The following is a 25,589-nucleotide window of genomic DNA, read 5'->3' as shown; positions in this document are numbered from 1 at the left end:
TGGATGTCAGGCCCTTCTACTATCTGCTGGTGTCTGCTGGTGGTGCAGGGCCCATTAGCCTTCTATGATTGTGTTTCTCCTTGCTCCTCTTCTTGCTCAGGTTTGTACTGCTTAAGGTATTGACTAAGCACACAGTCAATTGTTGCCATCTACCTGATGGATGGATGTTTCTTGTCTCATCCTGGATGGTGGTTCTGACACTCACTAGGCCTCTTTCCGCTTAGGATACAGTCTCAGGATACTGGATTTGGGGTGAAATCCTCCATGCATGGTAAGGAGTTTCCTTGTCTTGATGTCAGTGGCTTCTATCTATCAGCATTTTGCTGACTCGTCAGGACTTTCCTTACTCTGCAGGTATTTGGCGGTTGTGGCTTTCCTAGCGGGCTCTTCATGGTTCCCACATGCCGGCGGATTCCCAGGTTCTTGTAGCTGTCCTCCATGTCTGCAATGTTACCTTCTGGATTTGCTATCCCCTCAGTTCTGACTACTTTCCCTCTTTTCATTACCATGCGACTACACTTCTCCAGTCCTAATGACATTCCGATTTCATTGCAGTATATCCTAGTGGTATGGATCAGTGAATTGATGTCTCATTCACTCCTGGCATAAAGCTTGAAGTTATCCTACTTTATGTGTCCTGATAATCTTGTATAGTTCTAGACCTTCCAGGATTCATGTGTGGGGCATTGAATCATAGGCTTTCGTCAATTCAGGTGGTGCACAGGTTGGTGAGCCTGGTCTTGCAGTGTAAAGCGACTGCTCTGTTTACCAGTAGCTGATATTTTGCCACTCTGTTGTTCCTGCCAATGCTTTTCTGTGCCCTGCTTATGTATTGAGCCATGTGCCTGTTCATCTTAGCTGCTATGATGCCTGACAGGAGCTGCCATGCAGTACTGAGGCTGGTTATTGACTGGTAGTTAGATGGGACCGGTCTCTTTTGGGGATCCTTGGGGATCCGAACTATCCGGCCTTCAGTTAGCCATTACAAGTGTGTCTCACTAACAGCAACTTCATTTGTGCTGCCAGATGCCAGTAGGTGTGAATCTTGTCAGGTCCTGATGCTATCTAACTTTTCATACTGGAGACCCTTTCTTGGATATCTGCCACTGATAAATAATATATATATATATATTCTCATCCCATAAAAAAAGTAAGTGTACTGTTTGTTTTTCTGTGCAAGTAAGCGGTTGCCTTGCTTGTAAGCCTTAAACTTCATTTAAATTTCACCCTTCCTTCTTCCTTGAAGATGTGAGGCATGGACTTTCCAGCGGGTATAAAATATGCTACTCCGGCGTCTCTGAAATGCACACCATGAGCACTGCATGATGAAACCATTTTGTAAGGATAATGTTCCCTTGCAAGGTTGTTAACAGTAAAAAATATGTCATTAAGTTTATGTTATTTGTGTTTAACACCTGCTACGCAATGGAATGAAAGTATCTGTCAACGCATTTGAGAAGGTTTTAAATTCTTAGTATCTAAAATGTCCTGCACTATACAAATGGCTGTTAGAAGTCCAAATGAAGACAACAAAGGTACCAGTAAATGCCTGTTTTCATGTGGGCAGTTTGAAAAAAATTTTTTTTTAGTCTCACCAATATTACAATGTAAGACTTTCCACTTCTTATAAATCACCTATAAATTCTTCACTGACACAAATATGCAATGCAGTGTGAGTATCCATTGCTCCCGAGGAAATAAACAAAACTACTTACTTTCACACAGAGTGATGAGGAGACTTTGTTTTCCTTTGTCTCAGATCTATTATCAGAGCCCTGAGAGGGGAAAATAACAAGTTTGAGAGGATGATGAGGGGAAGAGTGCCTACAATTGGGAGAAACACTAGTTTTGAGAAGTTTATTATTGGTGATGCTAATGATAACACAGCACCATGTTTGACAAATACTTCTAAATAATACAAAAATCAAAGGAAAATATCTGTCTGTATATTCCTGTAAGATTTTGTTTTTATTTCCTTTTAAGGAGAGCTATAGCGTAGCTTCGCTGAAAAACGAACACTGCAGCAAAAACATCTTCAGTGTTCTACTTTGTCTATACTTTTGTGACAAAAGCAAAACAACAAATGCATCAGCAGGGGTTATGTATTGTTTTTTTCTTCCCAAGCCTTCATCATAGTCAGTTATTCAACCCCTAAATCAACAATCCATCTTCTCTTTGATTGCCTTTCTTTCTCTTTGTCACATCACATCCTTCACATCCCTCATTTTCAGCCACACGATATAACGCATGTCTTTGGAGTGACTTGGGCTTCTTTCCTGTCTCCTGTATGTAGTGGAGCTTGCTGATGTTGACTGTCCACTGGTGCATATAACGAAGTGAAAATTTGACTAATGGGCTGGCTGACATACTAGCTTTTTCAGCCCTGAATCAATTCATCTGAAATTTTATTTCTGAATTTTTGCAAGGTGCTGAGGCGAATTTGTGGTAATTTCAGACATATGCCTCTTTTTCTGTCCCTGGAGGAAGTCTGAAACAGTGAATGAAACCAAGGTGAAGTTTGTATTTTCTCAGCAAGAGACAATTCTCTGAGATTTTGTGACACTATTATGACAGACTGTACATGGACATCATCTGAAATGTTGTCTTAGTATGGTAACTGTCATCTACCTTGTCACATTGGCACTCCAGCACTTATGATACCTCCTTCCCACTGCTTCACAGAAATGTCACAGTACTGAGAAGTACAACAACACATGACATTTAGACCAAGAATGTGTCTACTTTTGGCAGGGCTCTCACATTTCACTCACACCAGCAGGTAGCATTTAATCAATTACATCTGGAATATTCTCTTTAACCTCAGGGCAGCTAAATGACTTACTGACACATCTGACACCGATCACCTGATCACACATCTGCAAGCTCAAACCTTCAGTGAGCCAGTCAATAAATTACTCATAGATGAAGTCAGGAGGGAACAGGCATTTAGTCCCACCTCAGCAACCCTAGTTCCCAGTGCCATTTATGCAGCACACTTCATTGGTCCTAGCTGGCTTTTGTGTTTGTCCCCCGTGTGTCACATCCTTCAAAACCTCCCACAACAATGTGCTCATACAATTTATGATCTAATTAGAGGGCATAATGAATAGTCAACCATTTGTAACGATCGTGATTAAAATGTTTTAGTGATTGCTAAAGATTAATTGTTTCAGTAATCGCTTCAGATTGATGTAATTTGCATACATATGGCAATTAGGATTTTTCTGCTCTTCATCTGCTTGATTTGCAAAAACTGTTTCTGACACTTCTGTCTAGAAATAACTTTCTGCCAAAGTATATAGCAAATATCGCATCTAAAACATAGTTCAGCTTTAGGAAAGTTCTTATACTTTTTTAAGGTTACTGACATATGAAGTTCACACACACACACACACACACACACACACACACACACACACACACACACACACACACACACATATATATATCTATATTTATATAGATAAATATATAGAGATATATATGCATATATGTTAGTCCGATCTGTGTTTGTAGGGAGTATGGCATTCTCACAAGGACATTGACATGATATATTTTTACCCTCTTACAATGACAATAAATGTTGTAGACTTGAACAAATTTCACTGAAAATGTGAAAACTACAGATATTTTCTCCTGTATCCATTTCCATCAAATTCCATCCAGATGTTGTCATGAAATTTCTGCATTTAGCTTCATACAGGCAAAACAGACCTCTGTGCTTTAAGCAATTTGAAGACCATTTATGAGAGCTTTATAAATGTGATTCAATTTGCCATTTGTAAATACTGTAAATCAGTAGGTGGTATGTAGGTGTGATGGTTGGCACTGTTGCCTCACACTCAACGGCTGGCTTCAGTTTATATATAGTATGTTTTCCCAGTGCCTGTGTGGATCTCCCACAGTCCAAAGACATGCATGTTGGGTTGACTGGGGATTCTGAATGGGCTGGTTATCTGTCTCTCTGTGTTAGCCCTATGATAGACTGGTGTATCCCACGTCTTGCCCCATGACATCTGGGATAAACCCCAGCAACCCCATGGCGCCAAATTGTGGAAGTTGAAAATGGATAGATGGATGTATGCCAGTAATATGGCTTACAGCCATACCACCCTGAGCATGTCTGATCCCGGAAGCTAAACAGGGTCGGTTAGTACTGGTTAGTACTTGGATGTCAGACCTCTTGGTAATGCCAGGTGCTGTATGCTTGTGTGTGAATGTTAGAAAGTGCTTAGGCATACATAAATGGACTGTGTGAATGCGTGTGTGATTGGGTTAATGAGACTTGTAGTAGAAAGTGCTCATCTGAGTAGTAGTGCTATGCAAGAACTAGTCCATATAATATTTATCCTCTCTATATAGTAATCCATCCTTTTTACTCTGGAGCAAAGTATTAAATCAGCTGAAAAATACAGTGAAAAAACTAAAGCATGGCTTAAGAGTGATTGTGAGTGGGTTAATAATTCTAGCCTGAAAATGTGCACTATCAGTGATTAAACTAAATTTAAGTTTAATGCCATCTTTCATCACCCTGTTAAGGATAAGTGGAAGAGAATACATGGATGGACAGACACTATCCTTCATTCTTCATTGATGAGGGACTTTTCTTTATTGAACCACCAGTCTAAGGATAGAAGACATCATTTGGTCATTAAACTGTGCAGCCATTTGATGCTTTGATTTGTGATTTTTGACGAAAAGCCAATTGACTACTCATTGCACTGCATTTGTATGTGCCCAATGCTTGGAGCAATGATAGCACCAGTGTTAATCAGTGTAACCCTTTCTCCATCAGGTCCACCAGTCTGCCATAATCTGACCTACTATATCGTGAGATTATACTGTGTACCAATCCAAATATTGGATCAGTCCTGGATCATCCGTCGAACTCAATGGAGGAAAACGCAAAGTCTAATTTTTATCCCGTGAACGCAACCTTATGTCAGATAGGTTTTACTGGAAGCAGTGTTTGCATGTGTTTGTATCCCCTATTTCCTACCCTATTTAACTGGCTAGGCTTCTTTTCAAATGGCAGCCATAGGGATCAAGCTTCTGTCTGCTACAACATGACCTCATTCCTTCAGCTATAATCTACAGCAGCAGTGTAGTAAGTTCCTGAAATCCAGCATTAAAGCAAATTGAAAATTGGAAGTTTTTAGTATCCTGTACATTTGCACAAACATCAAATATGAAAAGGAAAACCCTTGTGACACATATTTCAAATTTGTGTGTCTGAAATCCTGTGCTTGCTTCACAATCCCATGACTCAAGTAAGGATCAAAATATGCTACATGTAGGGCACCAGATTGGTAATGTTCCTGAATTTTACATTTCAAGCCTTGCATGGTGATGAGAACCAAGCTGTGATATACTGGAGGTGATTTGCTTTTGGCCACTGTGGGTGTTGCACTGTCACGCCCCTTGGTGTCATCATCCCGTTGGCCCGCTTTCATGTACACAGTCGCTGCACACACAAGGATCTCCTTGTCATTTCAGTCAATACCCACCCACATATAGCCTTTTTTCTTTATTTAGAATAACATATTCTTTGTTGCATTAAAAATAATGTGACTTAGGGAGATAATGAGAGCTTGGGGGAGATTAAAGAAACTCATTGATTGCTCTAAGCTGTAAGCGTTTGTGAATTTTATTTTTAATGAGCTACAATTTCTACATTTCCTACATTTTTAAAAGAAATAATGCATTAATTACATCTTCTTTCCTCGCTTTTATAGTATGGTTTCTCTATGGATTGCACTGTGGGCCAAAACAGCAGTCCTTTATTGTACAAAAATTGGAACATTAGTGCTATCTCATCATATTACAGTCATAGCACTCTTGAGGCCTTTGCTCAAAGAGTCATGTTTTTAGAACCCAATTTGTCTCATTTGTTTAAGTATGTGGCTGGTTGAATTTAGTCTTTAGCCATTACATTGGGAATTTTCCTTTTTTCATTGCCTCAGTTATAGAAGCCATGTGCATTTTGATCACTGTTCAGATGCTGTTTAAATGGTGCTGTGTGACAAGTGAAAAGTATACTTGAGAATGATAGGACTGCTCATTGTGAGTGTAAATTATATCAATTCAGCTGTTCAAGGATCAAAGGCCATCATGACCTTGGGACCTTTGCTATTTGCTGCAGGAAAATAATGATTTTATTAGTACTAAGATGTCCTATATTTAAGATTTGCTGTATGTATTAAACCTGGGTTTTTAAATTAAATGTTCCTTTCCCCGCTCAGGGGCTTCTCTGAATTTCACTCAAATTCATTTCTCAGTGCTCCTGCCCATGTGATTTCTCTTGATCTGTCATGGATTCTTTCGTGTCATGAGGGTATGGCCAGCTCACATTTCTAACCTCTTCTCATTTGAAGTCAGCCACACTTCTCTGACAGTTATTTCATCATGTTCTCTTTTAAAGGCGAGAGTTTGTTCCCAGAGCTCAGGTCCAAGCTTCATATGTCAGTCATCTGCCTGCTTTTCCCTTTAATTAAAAAAAGACCGAAAGAGATGTTAGATGTTACTGCATATGAGGCATAACCACACTCTGTGTGTTATTCGGGGATGAGCTATGGATGAAGAAAGATTTTGGCTAAAGGCAATCTTGTGCTCTTCTCTCCTCTACAAGTGAAAACTGATTTTCTTGGGTAGTGCAGACCTTGTATAGCCACATGCACAAATGTGGGTAGTGTTTAGTGAAAGACAACATCTACTCAATTAAGTAGCACTCAATACAATCCACCACAGTTTGAAATTACTGAGTGGCACTTTAAGTATTACTTCTGATCATCCTTGTCCCTTGATAGATTGGTAGCTTTTAACCCTCGCAGCTAACACGTCCTTATAACTAATATATATGCTGTCTAGTTTAGGATCGTATTCTGTAAAGAACGAGGTGGTCAATGCATATGGAAAAAGAAGTTGAAAAGTTAAAAACGTATTTTATATGTATTGTAGGATTCATTAGTTTTACATATCTTTGATAGTGTGATTTACATATGAAAGTCCACCTTTGAATTTTTCTTATAATTGTTTCATAATTTCATAATTATTGTAAATGGCTCGGGATTTATTTAGCACTTCTCTACATTTTTATATACACTACTACATTTGACACTATGAACACTATATACACTACTACACTTGACAGTACAAGCCAGCTTCACAGAGTTCTATAGTTTATGCAAACAGTACGTGTGGCCTCAAGTGGAATTTATCCTTCAGCGAGGGTAGCACGTTTGCGGTCCACTGGGAGTCTGCGGATGACCCGTGTCCCTGCAGAGAGCTTCATTGTCAGATGGCGGCAGTGCATGTGGTACACCTGGTCTGTGGGTCAATCTTATTTGTGTTGTTGTTGGTCTATCAGAAGAAGAGCGGAGTTATAACAGACAAAGAGCTGAAGTGAAACAAGGGTTAACAACAGTGAAAAATGTCGACTGCAGCCACTGTCTGTGATTTTTGTGTTGAAATTTTTGATCTTTTAAGTTTTTTCACAGTTCTACTGTACCATTCCCATTGAATTCTGCTGTTACTCCTTTCCCTTTTCTCATCAAACCAATGTCAGCCAATTATCAGTTAGCATTTTGGAGGACTGCACGGGAGCATGTGTGCGATGGGTAAAAACCCTTCTTCTTGCTGTCTGAACAGAAATGTATACGCAGATGGACACATTTGTGCAACCCCAGTTTATGCCTAGAGACTGTTCGGTACCTTCCTGGCTGCCTCTAGGGGAAAAATGTTGTGGCCAAATGATTGGCGATTGTTTGCTGGTTGTCACAAGCTGAAATTGGTCACACAGAGAGGAAAAACCTCGTTGTGATTGCTTTAGTGGCTAGCAGACTGCCAAAGTTGACAATTTGCTAGCAAGATGCCAACAAGTTAGAAGACCCCCAACTTGTCTGCAAACAGTCGCCAACTATTCGTTGTGCAGTAGTGTAACTGAAAAAGTGTAATGGAGAACATTTTCTTTCAAAGTAAGAGTTGTCTAACCATTACAGCCAACATATAACAATAGGCATAACTTATACTTTATGGTCTCTGTTTTTAGTTTCTTGCACTTTTCAGTTTCACAACTCCTCAGGACGTATTAGGCAAGTGTTTGTAGACAGGTTGGTGTCTTCAATGTAACTACAACCGACCGTGGCAATCTACTATTTTTTTGTCATCAATTTTACCTAACACTTGGAACAACCATTCATAAACCATTTGGGAAATATAAATTTTTTCCCCTAGCAGTCGTAGGTACTAGAGGGTGGCCAGCTGGTTTCTAGACCTGTTAAACTGGGGCTTTATCTAAAACGGACACTCATATTCCTTGAGAACATTTTGGCATTCAGACCGGAGGAGTCACTAGCCTTCCGCTGAGGGCTACCTGATTTCCTGATCTCCTGATTTCCTGATCTCCTGATCTCCTGATCTCCTGAGCTATAGCAGTTACCCAAAGAACTAAAAAAAAATGAAGCATAACTCACGAAAACATGGTAGTTTTTTTTTCCCTGTATCTTTCGCACATGGAATGGTAGAAAGAAGTGAAAATAAGAAAGGTAAAGTTAGAGGCCATTTAAGCCTTTAGTTTCAGCACTTTTCAGTTTTCACCTAATCATCATGGATGCAGATGATTAGGTGAGCGATTGATCACTTGAACAGATAAAGATGTCAATCATTCATGTCTGAATTGTTTTAAAGTCCAAAACAAATATTTATTTTTTGAACCAACAGACGTATTTGGTACGTCTTTTGGTCCCAAAATGTAAAGGTTATGGATTTGATCACCAACTGATTTTATGCACAATGATTACAAGAGACAGCAGAAACAAACCTGTGTTGGTTTTTAATACTTACCATAAAGAAAGCAAAGACAGTGCTGACAAATTGAAATTTAAACTACTGTAGTAATGGCAGAAGATGTAAACTAAAGCCACATGAACATTACCAGTTGCTTAATCAATTCAACAGCTGAGACATTGCTACTGCTTGTGGTATATTTCTCATCAAAGCTTGGACCACAGTGGTAGAAAGACTACCTGTGAACACTTTCAGCAGCGGTCTCATACCCTATGAAGTCCTAATTACAGGTGTGCTGGACCAAAACACTGCAAACTAGGAAGGAGTTCCTGCAAACTGTCGGCTATTTGTACACGCTTTTCTTAATTAACATGTTTCACTCATTAGTGCTTCAAATTGTCTGATGAAAATTTATCAACCAAGATAAGGTCATTACATAAAATTAATAAGCATGACCGATTCAAGGATGTGTGATTCATTTTTTTATGAATAAATGCAGAACACCAAAGACAGATGGAGAACTCTAGAGGTATGGAGTTGAGGTGAGGGAGGTTTGGGTGTGTAGATGCAGTGAGGAGGAGCATAATGTTTCAAAGGAAAAAGATAAAGACAGACAAAAGCAGATGGGAAAAGAGATGTGCTGAGAAAGACACAAAGGGTTGAGATGGAGAGAAACGCAGCGGCATGCATGGGTGGAGATGAGCATTGTCTGGTGTGCACTCTTTATCTGGATAGTGGTAATCTTGTCCTCAGTTCTCAACATTGCTACGCACCAGCACTTTTAACTAGCTTTGATAATGGGAGGAACAGCATCAAACTCATTAATTGAATTAGCTCTCTCTTTATCTCCACATCTGCCTGTGTCCACTCGCCCCGAAAAACACTCCGCCAACAACTACTCTTCAGCTAATTGACTCAAAGCTCCTGTGCAGCCCTGTTTCATTCTCCTAATTTATTGGTCCAGGTCCCAGCCTGGTTGTGCTGTCAGGGGCTACTTTCTAATTCAATTTTACCCCGTGCTGGTGAAGATTATTTCGTTTTTGAGGACAGGGATATAGAGCAACAGAGAAAAGCCTAAAGAAAATCTAGGCTGTTATACCCAACAGCTTGTCTGTTTATATTTTGTAACAGGATTTAGCTGCAGGTGTTTGAGAATTATGGAACACAGGCTGACTAAATAACCTAAATGCAATTTGGCCAATTTTACCCTTCTGTTTGTAGATTAAATTCAGCTAAAATACCTCTTTAAAATCAATTTGGAATATGCTTAACAATGAGTTTACCAACCAGAGCAATTTGCAATCTATTTTTTTCCCTTTCATTGGTTTCAAGTATATATAAGTGCTGTGACCCTACATCACCTAACACCCCTTTGTAAGAGGTGTTAGGTGATGTAGGAACCAAAGGTACTTTTTGTGACACAGCTCAAATCAAAACTGTTGTGCTCACGTTCATTTATATTCACTAAAAGTTTTCTTTTAATGCTGACTTCCCCTAATGTGTTCATTCTTAGAACAAAAATCAAAACCCTTACCTGTTCTGCGATGAAACAATTATATTATTAATAATCTCCGGCTCTCTTCCAGAGCATGATTTTGTCCTCTCTTGCTCCCCTCACCCCAACAGGTCGTGGCAGATGTCCACCCCTCCCTGAGCCTAGTTCTGCTGAGGGTTTCTTCCTGTTAAAAGGGAGTTGTTGTTTTTTTTCTCCTTAAGGGTAATACAAGGGATAATTTCTCTCCCTTTTCTTTTCATTTAAACTAAAATTATTATAACTTAGAGCTCAAAACCTTTCAGGTAGCCTCTTGATAATGGCACTGACATAAATTTCTGTCTCTTTTGGTTGAAAATGTATAATCAGAACACACAGCAAATGCCATTGCTATATATATAATATTCCAGTTTCTTATCCATTATCTCTCACTTTAGCTTCTTTCCACTGCTGGATGTTTTCCCCATACTCTGGCCTTTTTCACCCACCCTGACACAACACCCTTCTTTTTTAATCCTCACAGCTAATCTGTTTTTCTGCTCACATACCTTTAACACCAAGATCTCCCCTGATGTTGAGACCGTTATGCTCTCAACATCACCCCCACCACCTACCTAACCTATTCTCCTCCATTATTATCAAAAGGCCATTTACACATCATGTAAGAAAGGATGCTTTTGAGTGACAGCAGGATATAATACCTGAAAGTGCAATCATTTGCTAAATGCCGTCTAGTTATTATTATCTTGAAGTGAACTTTTCCTTTCAAGGTAATATGCTGTTCCTCATTTTCTGGGTCCTGGGTTTTTTGTTTATTCCAAATCTGTCCTGCCTCAGTTTTAAATGAGTATGTGTGTACTCTATTAAAGGTCATTAAAGGCAATTATTCCTGCATTTTAAATTTTTTCTGTCTCAAATCCTGTGACTGTCTATCCTGTCAGAGTGATTAAAATCAGACTATCGTATCCAAAGCAAGCTTTTGTTTTGAAATCTTCCACCTCAGCTGGCTCCTTTTCGATGTGGAAGAGCAGCAGCTCTACTCTGAGCCCCTACCACTAATACTTGAACTACTCCACTTGGGGCAGGAACTCATCCCCGACCCGGAGTGGGCACTCCACCCTTTTCCGGCTGAGAACCATGGCCTCAGATTTGGAGGTGCTGATCCTCATTCCCGCTGCTTCACACTCGGCTGCGAACCGTTCCAGTGCGAGCTGGAGGCCATCACCCGATGAAACCAATAGAACCACATCATCCGCGAAAAGCAGAGATGAGATTCTGAGGCCACCAAAGTGAAAGCCCTTCGCCACTTTGCTGCGCCTAGAAATCCTGTCCATAAAAATTATGAACAGAATCGGTGACAAAGGGCATCCCTGGTGGAGCCCATCACCCACCGGGAACGAGTCCGACTTATTGCCGGCAATGCGAACCAAGCTCTTGCAACGGTTGTATAGGAATCAAATGGCCCATAGCAATGGGTCAGACACCCCATACTCCCGTAGCACGTCCCACAGGACACCCCGAGGGACACGGTCAAATGCCTTCTCTAAGTCCACAAAACACATGTAGACTGGTTGGGCAAACTCCCATACGCCCTCAGGTATCCTTGAGAGGATAAAGAGCTGGTCCAGTGTTCTGCAACCAGGGCAAAAACCGCATTGTTCCTCCTGTATCCGAGGTTCGACTAGCGGACAAACTCTCCTTTCCAGCACCCTGGCATAGACTTTCCCAGAGTGGCTGAGGAGTGTGATCCCCCTGTAGCTGGAACACACCCTCCGGTCCCCTTCTTAAAGATGGGGACCACCACCCCGGTATGCCAGTCCAGGGGTACTGCCCCTGATCTCCACGCCCTGAGGCGTGTCAACCAGGACAGCCCTACAATGTCCAGAGCCTTCAGGAATTCAGGAGACAAGATGCCGTAGGGATAAAAGAAAACTCGAGTCTTTTAGTCTTCCCCCCAGGGTCTCTTTAAAACGGCGGCCGGACGGCAACAACTCAAACTCACTGTGGTTCAAACAATTAATAATAGAAAGCGCCTTTCTAAGCACATTTCTATTGTAAATGGCCAAAATTCCATCTTGCCAGCGCCCTGAAATTTTGCTAGCAGTTTTTACCAGAAGTCCCAACCGATTCTTATTCTTCACCGTCAAGTTAGCAAACCAGGCAGCGATACAAAAGGACATCACAGATTCAATAAAACTTCTATAAAACAAAGACAACATCTCAGATGAGACATTAAAAAATTTCATTTTCCTTAAAAAGAACAGTCTTTGTTGAACTTTTTTAGTAGTGGCATCAGCATGATGCCACTACAGTTTACGGTCAAGTACCACACCTAGATATTTATAACTCTCAACGATCCCAATATCAGCAGTTAAAATAAAAAGATCTCCTAGTTAGTGATCATCAACTGTGTATTACCAGGGTGTGTGCTTAGGGAGAGAGGGATTTCCCTCCCTCTGCTTGATTATTTTTTATCTCCTGCGGGGATAAATATTCAACCCCCTCCCTCTGATTTTTAGCTCTTGAAACAGTCAACAGCACGAACATCAGTCAAATCAGAAACTGACTTTTAGCGCTTGCAATCTGTAAGAGCAGAGATGACGCTGTTTGAGGAGATCATCCAGATCTCGTTCTGCTTCACCGTTTCATGAACTCACTAAGCACAGCTGTTTCAGGGTCAAAACTATCGTTAACTAAATAAAAGAGAAGTGAAATGTGTTCACAGTGGCAGGAGGCTCACCAAAAATCCTAGAAGTATTCATGCTGTGTGTCAAACAGTTGCCTGTTCGTTGACATTCGAATTCGTGACAAAGTTTAGTTATGCAGCTTCTTCTTTCAAATTGTTAACTTCCAGCACCGAAGCTGCTAACTGCAACATCCTGCAGTTATAATGGACATCTCTAGAAGAAAATACATTCACATTTTGTTGGCTTTGTTGGCAGCTGCTGTGAAGGGCTGAAAGAGATTAGCAGCCACACTCCTGTGTTTAAAAAAAAAAAAGAATAGAAAAAAATAATCATTCACAAGTTTGAATCTGGAGTTCGTGAACACATAGTTATTCCATTTTTACAAATATATTAAGTCATAAACTTTAAAGTCCTACTCCTGATATTAGCAAATGGATGTTTCCTTCTTCCCTGTATGGAGATCTTCAAATGAGAGTTAAAAGGGGGCACTTTGTAGGAAAGCCAAAGGCTGTTTTCTCCTGAATCTACTGTAGAGGAATATTTATTATTTTTTAAACTGCAGCACATTTTATTTTGACAATTTGTTTCTCATGTCATTTTCACACATTTATTAACTTCATTAACAGGCCCCTCCCTGGGCCTGCTTTCTAGGTTTTTCCTTGTTAAAACAGAGTTTTTCCTTCCCACTGTGGCCAAGCTTTTGCTTGAAGCGGGTTGTCTTATTGTTGGGGTAAGGTGGCACTTTAGAATTAAAATTGAATTGAATATGTATTGTATTCAGTTTTACTTCTCCTTGTCACAGGACCTTGACTGTTTGCACATCTGTGTTTTCCCCACCTGTGTCCACTTCCCCTAATTAACCCTGTGTGTATAAATAACTTGCACCTTTCTTGTCAGAGTGTCTGTGATCTGTCCCTCTGCCCTGTGTGTGGATTTAGTTTTGCTTTGACGTTGCAAACAGCTTCAATAAACAGGTTTGCTTTATGCTTAATCCAGTCTGTCTCCTGGGGCCTTTACCTGTATGTCAATTATGGCATGTTTAACTGTTTGCACTGTTATGTTTCTCTGGATCCCCTGTGTCTTAAGAGGAAATCGTGAATAGTACTCATAATAGTATTTATTTATATTTTTTTAAAGTTAATGGCACCTCTTTATTTTTTTATTTTACCCTTTTTTTTTATATTGCACTGAGGCAAAACCTGTATAATCCCTTACAATAAACTGGAAATCAGAGTTAATGAAAAACGATATACAATTTTGTTGCAGGCTCTACAGTGAGTAGAAAGTAGAGATGGACCGATCCGATATTACGTATCGGTATCGGTCCGATACTGACCTAAATTACTGGATCGGATATCGGAGAAAAATAAAAAATGTAATCCGATCCATTAAATATCACGAAAGCACCTCACAAAACTTGCAACCCGCCGTAACTCACCTCAGAACGTTAGCACGTCGGAGCAGTATGCATCACGTGATAGAGCGGCTGTGGCATGCGGGACCTGTCGGTGGTCTGGATAGCATGTGGAGCTTCGCTAGCAACCCAGCATTTCATCTCCGACAAAGTTATCCCCGAGAGAAGTAAAGCAAGTGTGTAAGTCCATCTCTGAATGTTTGTAAAGCACTCCTGCGTTAAGCTTAAGGAGCGACTGCCTCTCGCTCTCCGGCTGCTACTTCAATCATGAAACTGCTTAATGATCAGCTGATCGGCTTTTCTGTCGGGAGTACGTCTCTCTTGTTTGTTTTTGGCCCACTTTGCACCAGAAAGAGGAAACCAGCGGCTGAACAACAGCAGCACGTTTAAGCTTGATCAGCTGTTGTTAGAATTTATTTATTATTACTTTCTACTCGAGGATCTTTTTCTACGTAGCTGACGGCTGGTAACTGTGCAGGGGCGGATCTAGCAAAGTTTAGCCAGGGGGGCCGATAGGGCATTAACTGGGAAAAGGGGGCACAAAGACATACTTTTCTTTCTTATTCTCATTTAAAATGTCGAGCTTTTAATAAATAATTATCTGACAGCCAAAGTTTTAATTTGATGTAAAATGAATAGAAGTCAATTACTGTATATAGTGACTATTAAGTCTAATATATATACCCTAGTAAGCTATAGTACTCTTTACTTTGGGAAGGTACCATCTGTGCAGTCTGCAATTTTGTTGAAGAAAGATGTTGAATCTATTTAATATTTCTTGAAAAATAATTGATTTCTGTGCATTTTTTTTCGCACTGCATCAAATTAAGGTTGATTACGTCGATTAAGCATCATGAGGTGGAGCGTGAGGGGTGGTTCCCTATTTTTTATTTATTTATTTTTGTTGTTGCTGGGAGTTGGAACCCTATTAGTTAGATTGCTTAATATTTACACTAAGTACTCTTTAAAATACCAGAATAGGGAGGATGGTGTAGGTTTAAGTTTATTAGATTGATCAGTATTGCTGAACTATGAAATATTTTTTTTGTATACAGGTATAACAGAATAGCTTTAGTGTAGTTGTTGTTTTAAACTTGAGTATGAACTTGCAGACTTGCAAAATGCAGCAAGATATTTTAAAAAACAGTTTTGTTGGTTAAAAAACACTATATCGGATTCATATCGGTATCGGCAGATATCCAAATTTATGATATCGGTATCGGTATCGGACATAAAAAAAAGTGGTATCGTGCCATCTCTAGTAGAAAGTGGCCCTAATAGTGTATGAAGGTGATTCAGCCTTTACTGGTGGGGCCGCTAAGCTGGAACTGCTGGCATCTGAAAACATAAATGCATGCATGTATATTTTATTCAGTGTGTTGGTTTGATTGTCTGCCACCCAGTTTGGTCCAGCAGAGTGAAAAGTCTCAACAACTGTAGGCTAGATTGTCATGACATTTGGTGCAGTTGAGCTCAAAGGAGAATTCTTAATGACTTTCTGCAGCACCACTATTAGATTTCTGTTTTTGAGTGAAATATTAGATGAATTCCAATAATATTTGAAACGGGCATACTTCCCCAAGCCCCAAAGCCACAATAGTTATCCACAATAGCTGGCAATTCCTTACCTAATCATCCAGGGCAATTACCAGATTGAAATACGTAACGTACAACACCTGATCTTACAGGATGTTTGCAATGTGTTTTTGTATCCTGTTCAATTTCCTGCTGTGTAAAGTGCATTAATATTAATGCACATAGGTATTTCTTTCAGTATGCAAGATGGATGTAAGAGTGGAAGGTGTGCTGACATGTTATTTGGACTATGGCCATTCTGGTGTGTCATTTCTGAGCCTCAGTTGGGTGGAGTTGAAACCTGTCTTTTCTGACAACCTCATCTCATCTGTAAATACTCATCCCACTGATGCACGGTTTCATGGAATTAATGAGGCAGCTTCATGTGCTGATGCATGTGAAAGGAGAGCTCCCTTCAAATTGCTTTCCTTTATTGCCTCCCCCCCGTTTGTCCTCCCTCCCCCAGAAATCACATTAGCCAAACCAATCTCATTTACAACATGCCATTTCTTAATTCAGCCCCCTGCTCCGACCCTATAGGAGATGCTTTGTTTTTTACGTCAAAGAGTGGATGAATTTCAGGAAAAATAGAATATTATAGTAAGAAAGAAAGAACACAGAGCACATCGACACTGTAGTGGAGTGTAATTCATCAACTACAACGTATTGATTAACTGATCATTTACTCTGAAATGCAGAGCATATTGTAAAAGTTAAGTTTGGCCAACCGCCCCCTGTAAATGCAGGTATCAGCATAAACAGACAAATCAACTTGTTGTTCAAGTTCATTTTGCACCAGCTAGAAACTGATGTGGAAAATAAGGAAAATGCAGTGCATTTATTCTGTGAAATTGGAGTTTGAGATGTGATCAATGCAGCATACAGAATGCTGCATGAAATTAGTTGATTATTGGTCCTTTTGTAGTTCTCTGTCAGTGCTACATCTGCTTGCAAGTTTGTGGTAATTACTGTGCTGTGGCTAAGGTGACAACTTGGATACAGGGGGGCAGACAGCAATCAGCTGTCTCCTCCTAGTTATTGCCTGCGCCTTCCACACCAGCGGCCTTTATCTTTGCTCGTCAGAGGCAGCGACCAACACAAGGCCAGTTATTACCGCAGCAGCGACCATGATAAGATCAAAGGAGACTGGTTGAACATGGAAGATGTAATGACTGTTCTCTTCTAAGCACTGCTTCACAGAATGTCATGTCATCTCCCCCCGTTAACGTTCATGTTTTTTTCTTCCTTTACAAGTCTTTCAAAGATGCAGAATGAGAACAGTCTTCAATTATTTTGATGTAGGGGGAAAATTACCCAGCGCTGAAATTTTAGTGAATGAAAATGTTCCTTTTCACTTTCACTTTTTTTTTCTTTTTGTTTTCCGGTGTTTTACTTTAGAGCAGCTTTCACGTGCCATCTATCTTCCTCTTCTGCTTCCTTTTCTACTTGATACATACGGCTACATTTGTCCCAAAGGTTTGAAAAAGAGCGGGTTGGCATGTTGTAAAAGAACTGGAAGTAACTTCATGTGACAGACGAAAATGCAGAAAGCAGCTGCTGACATACTGGAAGAAGGGGAGGTCATGGTTTCTCACTATCTCAGTATCCTCCCACAGACTGTGACCATGAGTAATGGAAGCGATTGCAGGGGGGAAAAGGGTGGGACGCAGGTAGAAGTGGCATGAAAGCGGTAGATACTGGAGAGGGAAAAAAATGGACACAATTTGTCTGAAATGGTGCTTGGTGCCAAGTTGTTGCCCTTATTTTTGTTTGCAAAACAAGACTTGCCATACAAGATACTACAGTGTGTTTGCTAATTCTGTTTAACTTTTGCAGAATTTAATTTAAACTCACTAACCCTGACTCCTTAGTTCAGCTAGCATGCCATCTGTCATCCTGGTGTTACGACTGCTAATAGAATAAATCTGACTTGTAAACTTTTTCAAGCATAGACCATCCAGCAGCATTCGACGGTTCTTAAGTGTTGTGCTTAACCTTTACAGTCTCTAATGTTTCAGCTGCTGATTCTTCTCATTTTTTTCCGTTTTCCTTCTTCCTAATTGACTGTTAGTGGGAGTTGCCACATTTTCTTCCACACACACACACACACACACACACACACACACACACACACACACACACACACACACACACACACACACACACACACACACACCCCCACCACCACCATTCTGGGATAGGCTCCATCCATTCCTTGTCATGCTCATGGATGGATGGACTTTTGACCAGTATATTTCTGTGTTTCAGGGTCAAGCTGAAAGATGGAGTGGCATTCTTGGGAGCTAGAGCCAGTAACCCAGTTATGTGGACGGTGAGTCAGGATGTCAGAAGTGAAGGTCACAGAGTTGTCACCCTGCACTGCCACAGGAAGGAGAACAGCTTCAGTCAAAGGTCCGTCTGACTCCCTCCTTCTACTGAATTAATGAGTGTGTGACTGAAATAATAACCTTACATCCCTGCTGAACAACCAAACAGCAGCACCCCGCTTGGTTTCTCAGGTGCTGAAAGAGCGATTGCAAAAAAAAGAGTATGAAGGAGAACATTATTAAACATTAATCTTTGGCACTGCCATTCATGCAGGTTCTCAGCTAGTCCCAAGTGTAGTCAATAAAATGAATTGTTTGAGGAACATAAAGTCTAAGGTATGCTTGGACTTAAAGGATAATTTTGGTAATATCTGATATTTTTCTTTCTGTCTACATACCATTAGATACTTAAAAGGATATCTGAACATGTAGCATTGTAATTGCACATTAAAGTCATTCATCAAAATACATATACTTTGCCTGCAAATGCAACAAAAGCAAATGTTACACTTAAGTTTATTTTCAGCATGTTTTGCATAGGTACAATTTCTTTTAGAGGGGTTCAGGTACTGAGCACTTCGAAAAACCTCAGCCGACCCTAAATTTAGTATTGGACTTAAACACACATACATAGTCACACTGAGCATCTCGGCACACTACGCCTTCTGTGTACGCACAGCTTATTGAAATCCACTGTTACATAATGCATGATGCATTAAGTATCAGTCAAACATGAACAGTCCTGCTATGGGAAACCAAATGCACAGCTGAAAACGGTGAACAACAAATATGGTTTTCCAGTTAACATCTTGTACTATCGCAAACTTTCAAGTCTTATAAAATTAATTGAATGTCAAGTATACATACATTACATTAAGCAAGTTATTTAGACTTTGTTTTACTGCAGACACCTCTCGAGATTTCACGTTGTTGCAGTTTGGTACTGATACTTGATCCTTTGCAGCTTCTATCCAAAAATGTCTATAGCATGGTGTGATACTCTAATTACAAGCAGAGACAACTAGTGTTACATATAAAGAGGATTCAAGAAATATCAAAGAGCTGTTAGTATAAAAATCAGATTTCCAAGACAATAAGATAAACTGACACAGATGTGTAAGTATTATTGGACGTGTTAAAAACATTTTGAGATTGTGAAACCTTCATGTGCTGGTAACTAGTAATTATGCTACACTTAAGTGGTTATCAGGTAAAATGTATATAAATATTATATACTTTATATGCTGAAATCTAGCAAACCTCTAATTTACAACTATACAATGCAATTACTTAAAAGTATTTACAAGAACAAACTTAGTTAAAGTCATTATGTGTCAAAAGGATTTAAAGCACTGCATGTAGGTGATTGTTGCTCAGAGGTGGCTGTTTTCAATCAGTGAGTGATAACTGTGTGCGTGTCTCTGTGCGTGGCAGTCTACAGTACTTGACATTCACTTCTGCAGCTAAATGGCTTTAGGAAAAGACAAAGTAGCTCCACACAGGAAGTGACACACCCCACTGGCTGGATTGTTATTTCCTCCTGGGTGTCAAGGTGACGGCAGTGATGAAAGACAAGTCATCTATCATTTACATGTTTCTCTTTCACAGCCCTGCTGAGGGGAAGATACAGTGAATTATACAGGACCGCTCATATCAAGGTCATACATGTTGACTGCGTACTATACCTTGCAATTCACCACTCAGCAAAAGACTGCCTTGAAGTATTGAAATGACCACGAACCTGGGCTTTCAAGTTTTGTGGGTTATTCATCAAATTGAGTAATGTGGAAAATCTGTAACTTATTTAGTGTTCTGTTATTTACTACACCTGTGCATGAAATGACCATAACTGTAATTAAGAATCTCTTTGAGGGTTGTAAACTGGTAGACGGCAGCTGTCATGTTTTTTGTTTTTTTTCTATTTTATTGAAAAGATAAAAATATGTGGAATACATAAAAAATAAAGGTATGTAAATAACATAAAATACACAAATCACAGTATGCTTCGTCTCCTGAGCAGGGGGATCCTATTGTCCACTGTCTCCCAGAGGTTTTTCAAATAAACTTCACTGGTCAGAGTCCCAGCTGGTGGGCTGAGACTCTATAACAAAAGAAAAAACAATCTAGAATAATTTTCACTTAAATACGTGTATAATCCTTTAACTCTCGTACTTGCTTTTGACATACTTTTTTCGTACTCATCAGTAGTATGTTCATAGTCAGGGAGACATTTTATTTGACTGCATTGACTAAAAGATATTGGTCAGATGTCCATCAACCTACTTTGCTGAGCATTAAAACAGAATCAGTAGGAGAGCTTCAAAGATGTATACCCCGAGGATGATGGCGGGGCAGTTCGACCTCAGTAGAGAGTTTGTGTGGTTTTGTCACTTCATCTGCCCACTTTCATTGGAGGCCACGAAGCAACACCACATTGCCTCCAGCAGTGTTCCCTGTCTTTTCTTGTACACATTTAGCTTTATTCTTTCCTGCTGTTATAATCTGTGTCATTGCATACTACTGTCAGTAAAAGTTTTAAACATTTGGTGCCTAAAGGAGCAACTTTAATCCACCAGTTGATTAAAGTTGGAAAGTGCAGATCTTCCCACAATATTTATTTTGTGCCAAAGCCAATGTAATACCAATGTCAGTGCACAGGGGAGGTGAGTCCAAGCGAGGTGAAGAAGAGAGTGCAGGCAGGGTGGAGTGGGTGGAGACGAGTGTCAGGGGAGATTTGTGACAGAAGGATGGCAGTGAAAGGAAATGTTTACAAGATGGCTGTAAGACCTACTATGATGTATAGTTTGGAGGCAGTGGCACTAAAAAGAAGACATGAGGCTGAGCTGGAAGTGGCAGATAAAGATTTTCACTGGGAGTGACCAAGATGGACAGGATTAGAAATGAGTATATCAGAGGGACAAATCAGGTTGAGCAGTTTGGAGGCAAAGTTAGAGAGGCAAAGCTGAGATGGTCTGAAAACATGCGGAGGTGAAATAGTGGATATGCTAGACAAAGGATGTTGTTATGTAGCTTCCAGGTAGGAGGAAAGACCACAGAGCAGACTCATGGATGTAGTGAAGGAGGACATGCAGAGGGCAGGTGTGACAGAAGAGGATGCATGTGATAGGGTGAGATGTAGGCAGACCCCTAAAGAGACCAGCGGAAACAAGAAGATTTAATGTAATATAAAACCTTACAAAAGTTATAATAGCAAACATAGATTTTAGGGAATTTAGATGAAAGCATTTTTCCCTCTTAGGTAATGAAAACTGACAACATAGCCACAAAAGGGGAAGAGAGAAATCTCTGCAGCGCCATGATCTATTAAAGTCAAAGGTGGACTTGGAAGCTATTTCGAGAAGGCACAGATAATCGTGATAAATAGAGATTACAGAAATAAGCAGTAACTGTTAATGTGTCTACCTTAAATAAGTAGGGTAGTATCATGAGTTCTCAGGTCCAGTACATTTTAACTCACCATGACAAAATTTAGACTTCAGACTAAAAAATCACATTTTAATCACACGTTCATACATTGTTCTGCAGGGCGTCATAAATGTCTCTTCCAGTTTTTTCCATCACTGTCCATAGGACCAGAGTCCAAATGTATGTAGCATAGGCATTCAAACATACTAGTTGATTTTGTTTGTCGATGAGGCTTTCAGCTATCTCCAAAGCTGCAGGCCTCGTCAGCACTCCTGTTTTATGGCCTCTACCAACCCCCATCACCTCACTTCAGGCCTTCGTCCTGTGGGGGATACTTATGACTCCTCCACTCTCCATCCTCTGCAGAAAAACCCTTCTGTGGAAAGAGTGTTGGATCCAGTTATCTTTACTGCTGTTATGATCCCACCTGTTGAGTCACCTCAGCAGTCTTGTAGAAGTGGTCATGGTGCAACACCATAGCTTCTGGTTCCTGTGCTTTTCACAGAATCATGATGCCATCCTTGGACTCCTGCGCTGTCGATGGAGCTTGGCACGCTCCCCTAATCCTTCAGGTGCCCGTCTGTTGTCCACAATCTCCTCTGTTGGCCTCTGGAAAGCCCCCTTAGCACAGGTCTCATTCCAACGCAGCTTCGTGGTCCTTGCTGTGGCTCCGAAATCTGATCTCATGATGGGCCCCAAACAGCTCAACCTTCGACCTCAACCACTGCCTGGGCTGTCTGCTATGCCTGGAATGGTTCTTGTTTCTCACTGGGCCTCTGAAAATTTCTCAGGAGATTCCTTTCAGCAATACTCTGACTGCTGCACCTGTATTTCCTTGCTAGGAGGAAAAACCTTCTATTTGGAAAGCACGTCAACCATCATCAAACCACATTCTTTAGTTCAGTGAACTTCACTTATGGACCATCAAAGCCTCATCTGAACATGGATGCACCACTTGTATAGGTGTAATACCTGTAAATGAACTGTTAATCCCACAAATCACTGCAAAAATCATAGAAAACATAGTTTCATGTTAATTCTGGACCCCTCCTCTTGACGCATGGACACCCCCATGTGTAAACTCATCAAACCTAGATTCCTGTCTTAAAGAAAAAGGTCAGCTAGATCATGTCCCAGGCAACATCAGGGTGTCTCTGAGTTAACTGTACCTAACTTAAGCTCAGTCAGCAACAGTTTCCTATACAGTTATACATTTTTCTTTAAAGTACATCCAGCATATACAATGCTTTCTTTTGCTGTTTTAACAAGTGTACAAAATAACTTAGGTACTGTATATTAAGACTAAAACTTAATATCATATCTGCACTAATTGATATGACATAATTTGTGAACAACTAAACACTGTTGGCAAGATTTAACTATGAATAGAGTGAATTGAGTGTTCAATCAGTGACCATAAAATATATTACCTGATCTAATCACTAAAAGATAAATGCTGTGTCATCTGCCAGTTCTTTATTTGTGTGTTTTTACTGATAAGTTGGATAATAGCTATTTTTTTGGCTAAATTTATGCGTGCTGTTTTTCTCAATAGCCATTCTATCTGGAAGTGTAGTGCCAAATTTGGATGAACAGCGTTAAATAACAAACAGAGAGAAATTAAATGTCACTCAGTGTCTAGGTTAGAGCGAGGACAATGACAACGTCCTCGACATAATCAACATCAAAGATTACAATATTGCTTCTCAAAGATGGATGCACGCTGTCAAAGAACAAGCTGAACAAGCTTCAGATAAAAACCTTATTCATGATCTTCTGGTATGAGAGGATTTTACAAGGTGGATTCCTTTAGTATGGTTTTACCCCTCAGTGTAAAAGTCTGATGTTGTCACTCTGCTGGTTGGACTGGTGGGGCTGGCAGGCTAGCGGGTAGCGTCGATACCCAACGTTGTGAACAACTCAAGAATGAAGCCATCCATCCATCTTCATCCGCTTATCCGAGGTCGGGTCGCGGGGGTAGCAGCCTAAGCAAAGAGGTCCAGACCTCCCTCTCCCCAGCCACCTCCTCCAGCTTGTCCGGGGGAATACCAAGGCGTTCCCAGGCCAGCCGAGAGATATAATCTCTCCAGCGTGTCCTGGGTCTGCCCGGGGCCTCCTCCCGGTGGGACATGCCTGGAACACCTCGCCCAGGAGGCGCCCAGGGGGCATCCTTGCCAGATGCCCGAACCACCTCAGCTGGCTCCTTTCGATGTGGAGCAGCAGCTGCTCTACTCTAAGCCCCTCCCGGATGGCCGAACTTCTCACCCTATCTCTAAGGGAGAGGCCAGCCACCCTTCGGAGGAAGCTCATTTCCGCCGCTTGTATCCGCGATCTCGTTCTTTCGGTCACTACCCACAGCTCGTGGCCATAGGTGAGGGTAGGGACGTAGATCGACCGGTAAATTGAGAGCTTCGCTTTTACACTCAGCTCCCTCTTCACCACGACTGACCGGTGCAGCGTCCGCATTACTGCAGCCGCAGCCCCAATCCGTCTGTCGATCTCCAGCTCCCTTCTCCCATCACTCGCGAACAAGACCCCGAGATACTTGAACTCCTCCACTTGGGGCAGGAACTCATCCCCGACCCGGAGTGGGCACTCCACCCTTTTCCGGCTGAGAACCATGGCCTCAGATTTGGAGGTGCTGATCCTCATTCCCGCTGCGTTACACTCGGCTGCGAACCGCTCCAGTGCGAGCTGGAGGCCCTCACCCGATGAAGCCAACAGAACCACATCATCCGCAAAAATCAGAGATGAGATTCTGAGGCCACCAAAGCGAAAGCCCTCCGCCACTTGGCTGCGCCTAGAAATCCTGTCCATAAAAATTATGAACAGAACCGGAGACAAAGGGCAGCCTTGGCGGAGCCCATCACCCACCGGGAACGAGTCCGACTTATTGCCGGCAATGCGAACCAAGCTCTTGCAACGGTTGTATAGGGATTGAATGGCCCGTAGCAATGGGCCAGACACCCCATACTCGCGCAACACCTCCCACAGGACGCCCCGAGGGACACGGTCGAATGCCTTCTCCAGGTCCACAAAACACATGTAGACTGGTTGGGCAAACTCCCATGCACCCTCAAGTATCCTCGAGAGGACAAAGAGCTGGTCCAGTGTTCCGCGACCAGGACGAAAACCGCATTGTTCCTCCTGTATCCGAGGTTCGACTAGCGGACGAACCCTCCTCTCCAGCACCCTGGCATAGACTTTCCCGGGGAGGCTGAGGAGTGTGATCCCCCTGTAGTTGGAACACACCCTCCGGTCCCCCTTCTTGAAGATGGGGACCACCACCCCGGTCTGCCAGTCCACAGGTACTGCCCCTGATCTCCACGCAACATTGCAGAGACGTGTCAACCAAGACAGCCCTACAACGTCCAGAGCCTTCAGGAACTCGGGGCGGACCTCATCGACACCAGGGGCTCTGCCACCAAGGAGTTGTTTAACTGCCTCAGTGACCTCGCCCCCGGAAATCGGTGGGTCACACCCCTCATCCCCAGACTCTGCTTCCTCCCCGGAAGACGTGTCAGTGGGATTAAGGAGGTCCTCGAAGTATTCCTTCCACCGCCCGACAATTTTCTCAGTCGACGTCAACAGCGCTCCGCCAGCACTATACACAGTGCAGGTAGAGCACCGCTTTCCCCTCCTGAGACGCCTGACGGTTTGCCAGAATCTCTTCGAGGCAGTCCGAAAGTCTTTTTCCATGGCCTCTCCGAACTCCTCCCACACCCGAGTTTTTGCTTCAGCCACTGCCCGAGCCGCATTCCGCTTGGCCTGTCGATACCTGTCGGCTGCCTCCGGAGTCCCACAGGCTAACCAAGCCCGATAGGCCTCCTTCTTCAGCCTGGTGGCTCCCTTCACCTCTGGTGTCCACCATTTGGTTCGGGGAT

The 25,589-nt window shown here is 41.6% G+C and overlaps 1 protein-coding gene across 1 annotated transcript in view; it reads left to right on the top strand.

Annotated features, from left to right (window-relative positions):
- si:dkey-112m2.1 (transmembrane protein 132C) overlaps positions 1-25,589 on the top strand; it is a 184,126-nt gene that overhangs the window by 85,883 nt on the left and 72,654 nt on the right. Inside the window, exon 4 of the mRNA XM_004538248.3 lies at positions 18,221-18,364. Within this exon, the coding sequence (XP_004538305.2) occupies positions 18,221-18,364 (144 nt within the window). The remainder of the gene's footprint in view (positions 1-18,220; positions 18,365-25,589) is intronic.

Source organism: Maylandia zebra, linkage group LG7 (assembly GCF_041146795.1).
Source record: "Maylandia zebra isolate NMK-2024a linkage group LG7, Mzebra_GT3a, whole genome shotgun sequence".
Lineage (NCBI taxonomy): Eukaryota > Metazoa > Chordata > Actinopteri > Cichliformes > Cichlidae > Maylandia > Maylandia zebra.
This window is presented reverse-complemented; position numbering and strand designations above follow the sequence as displayed.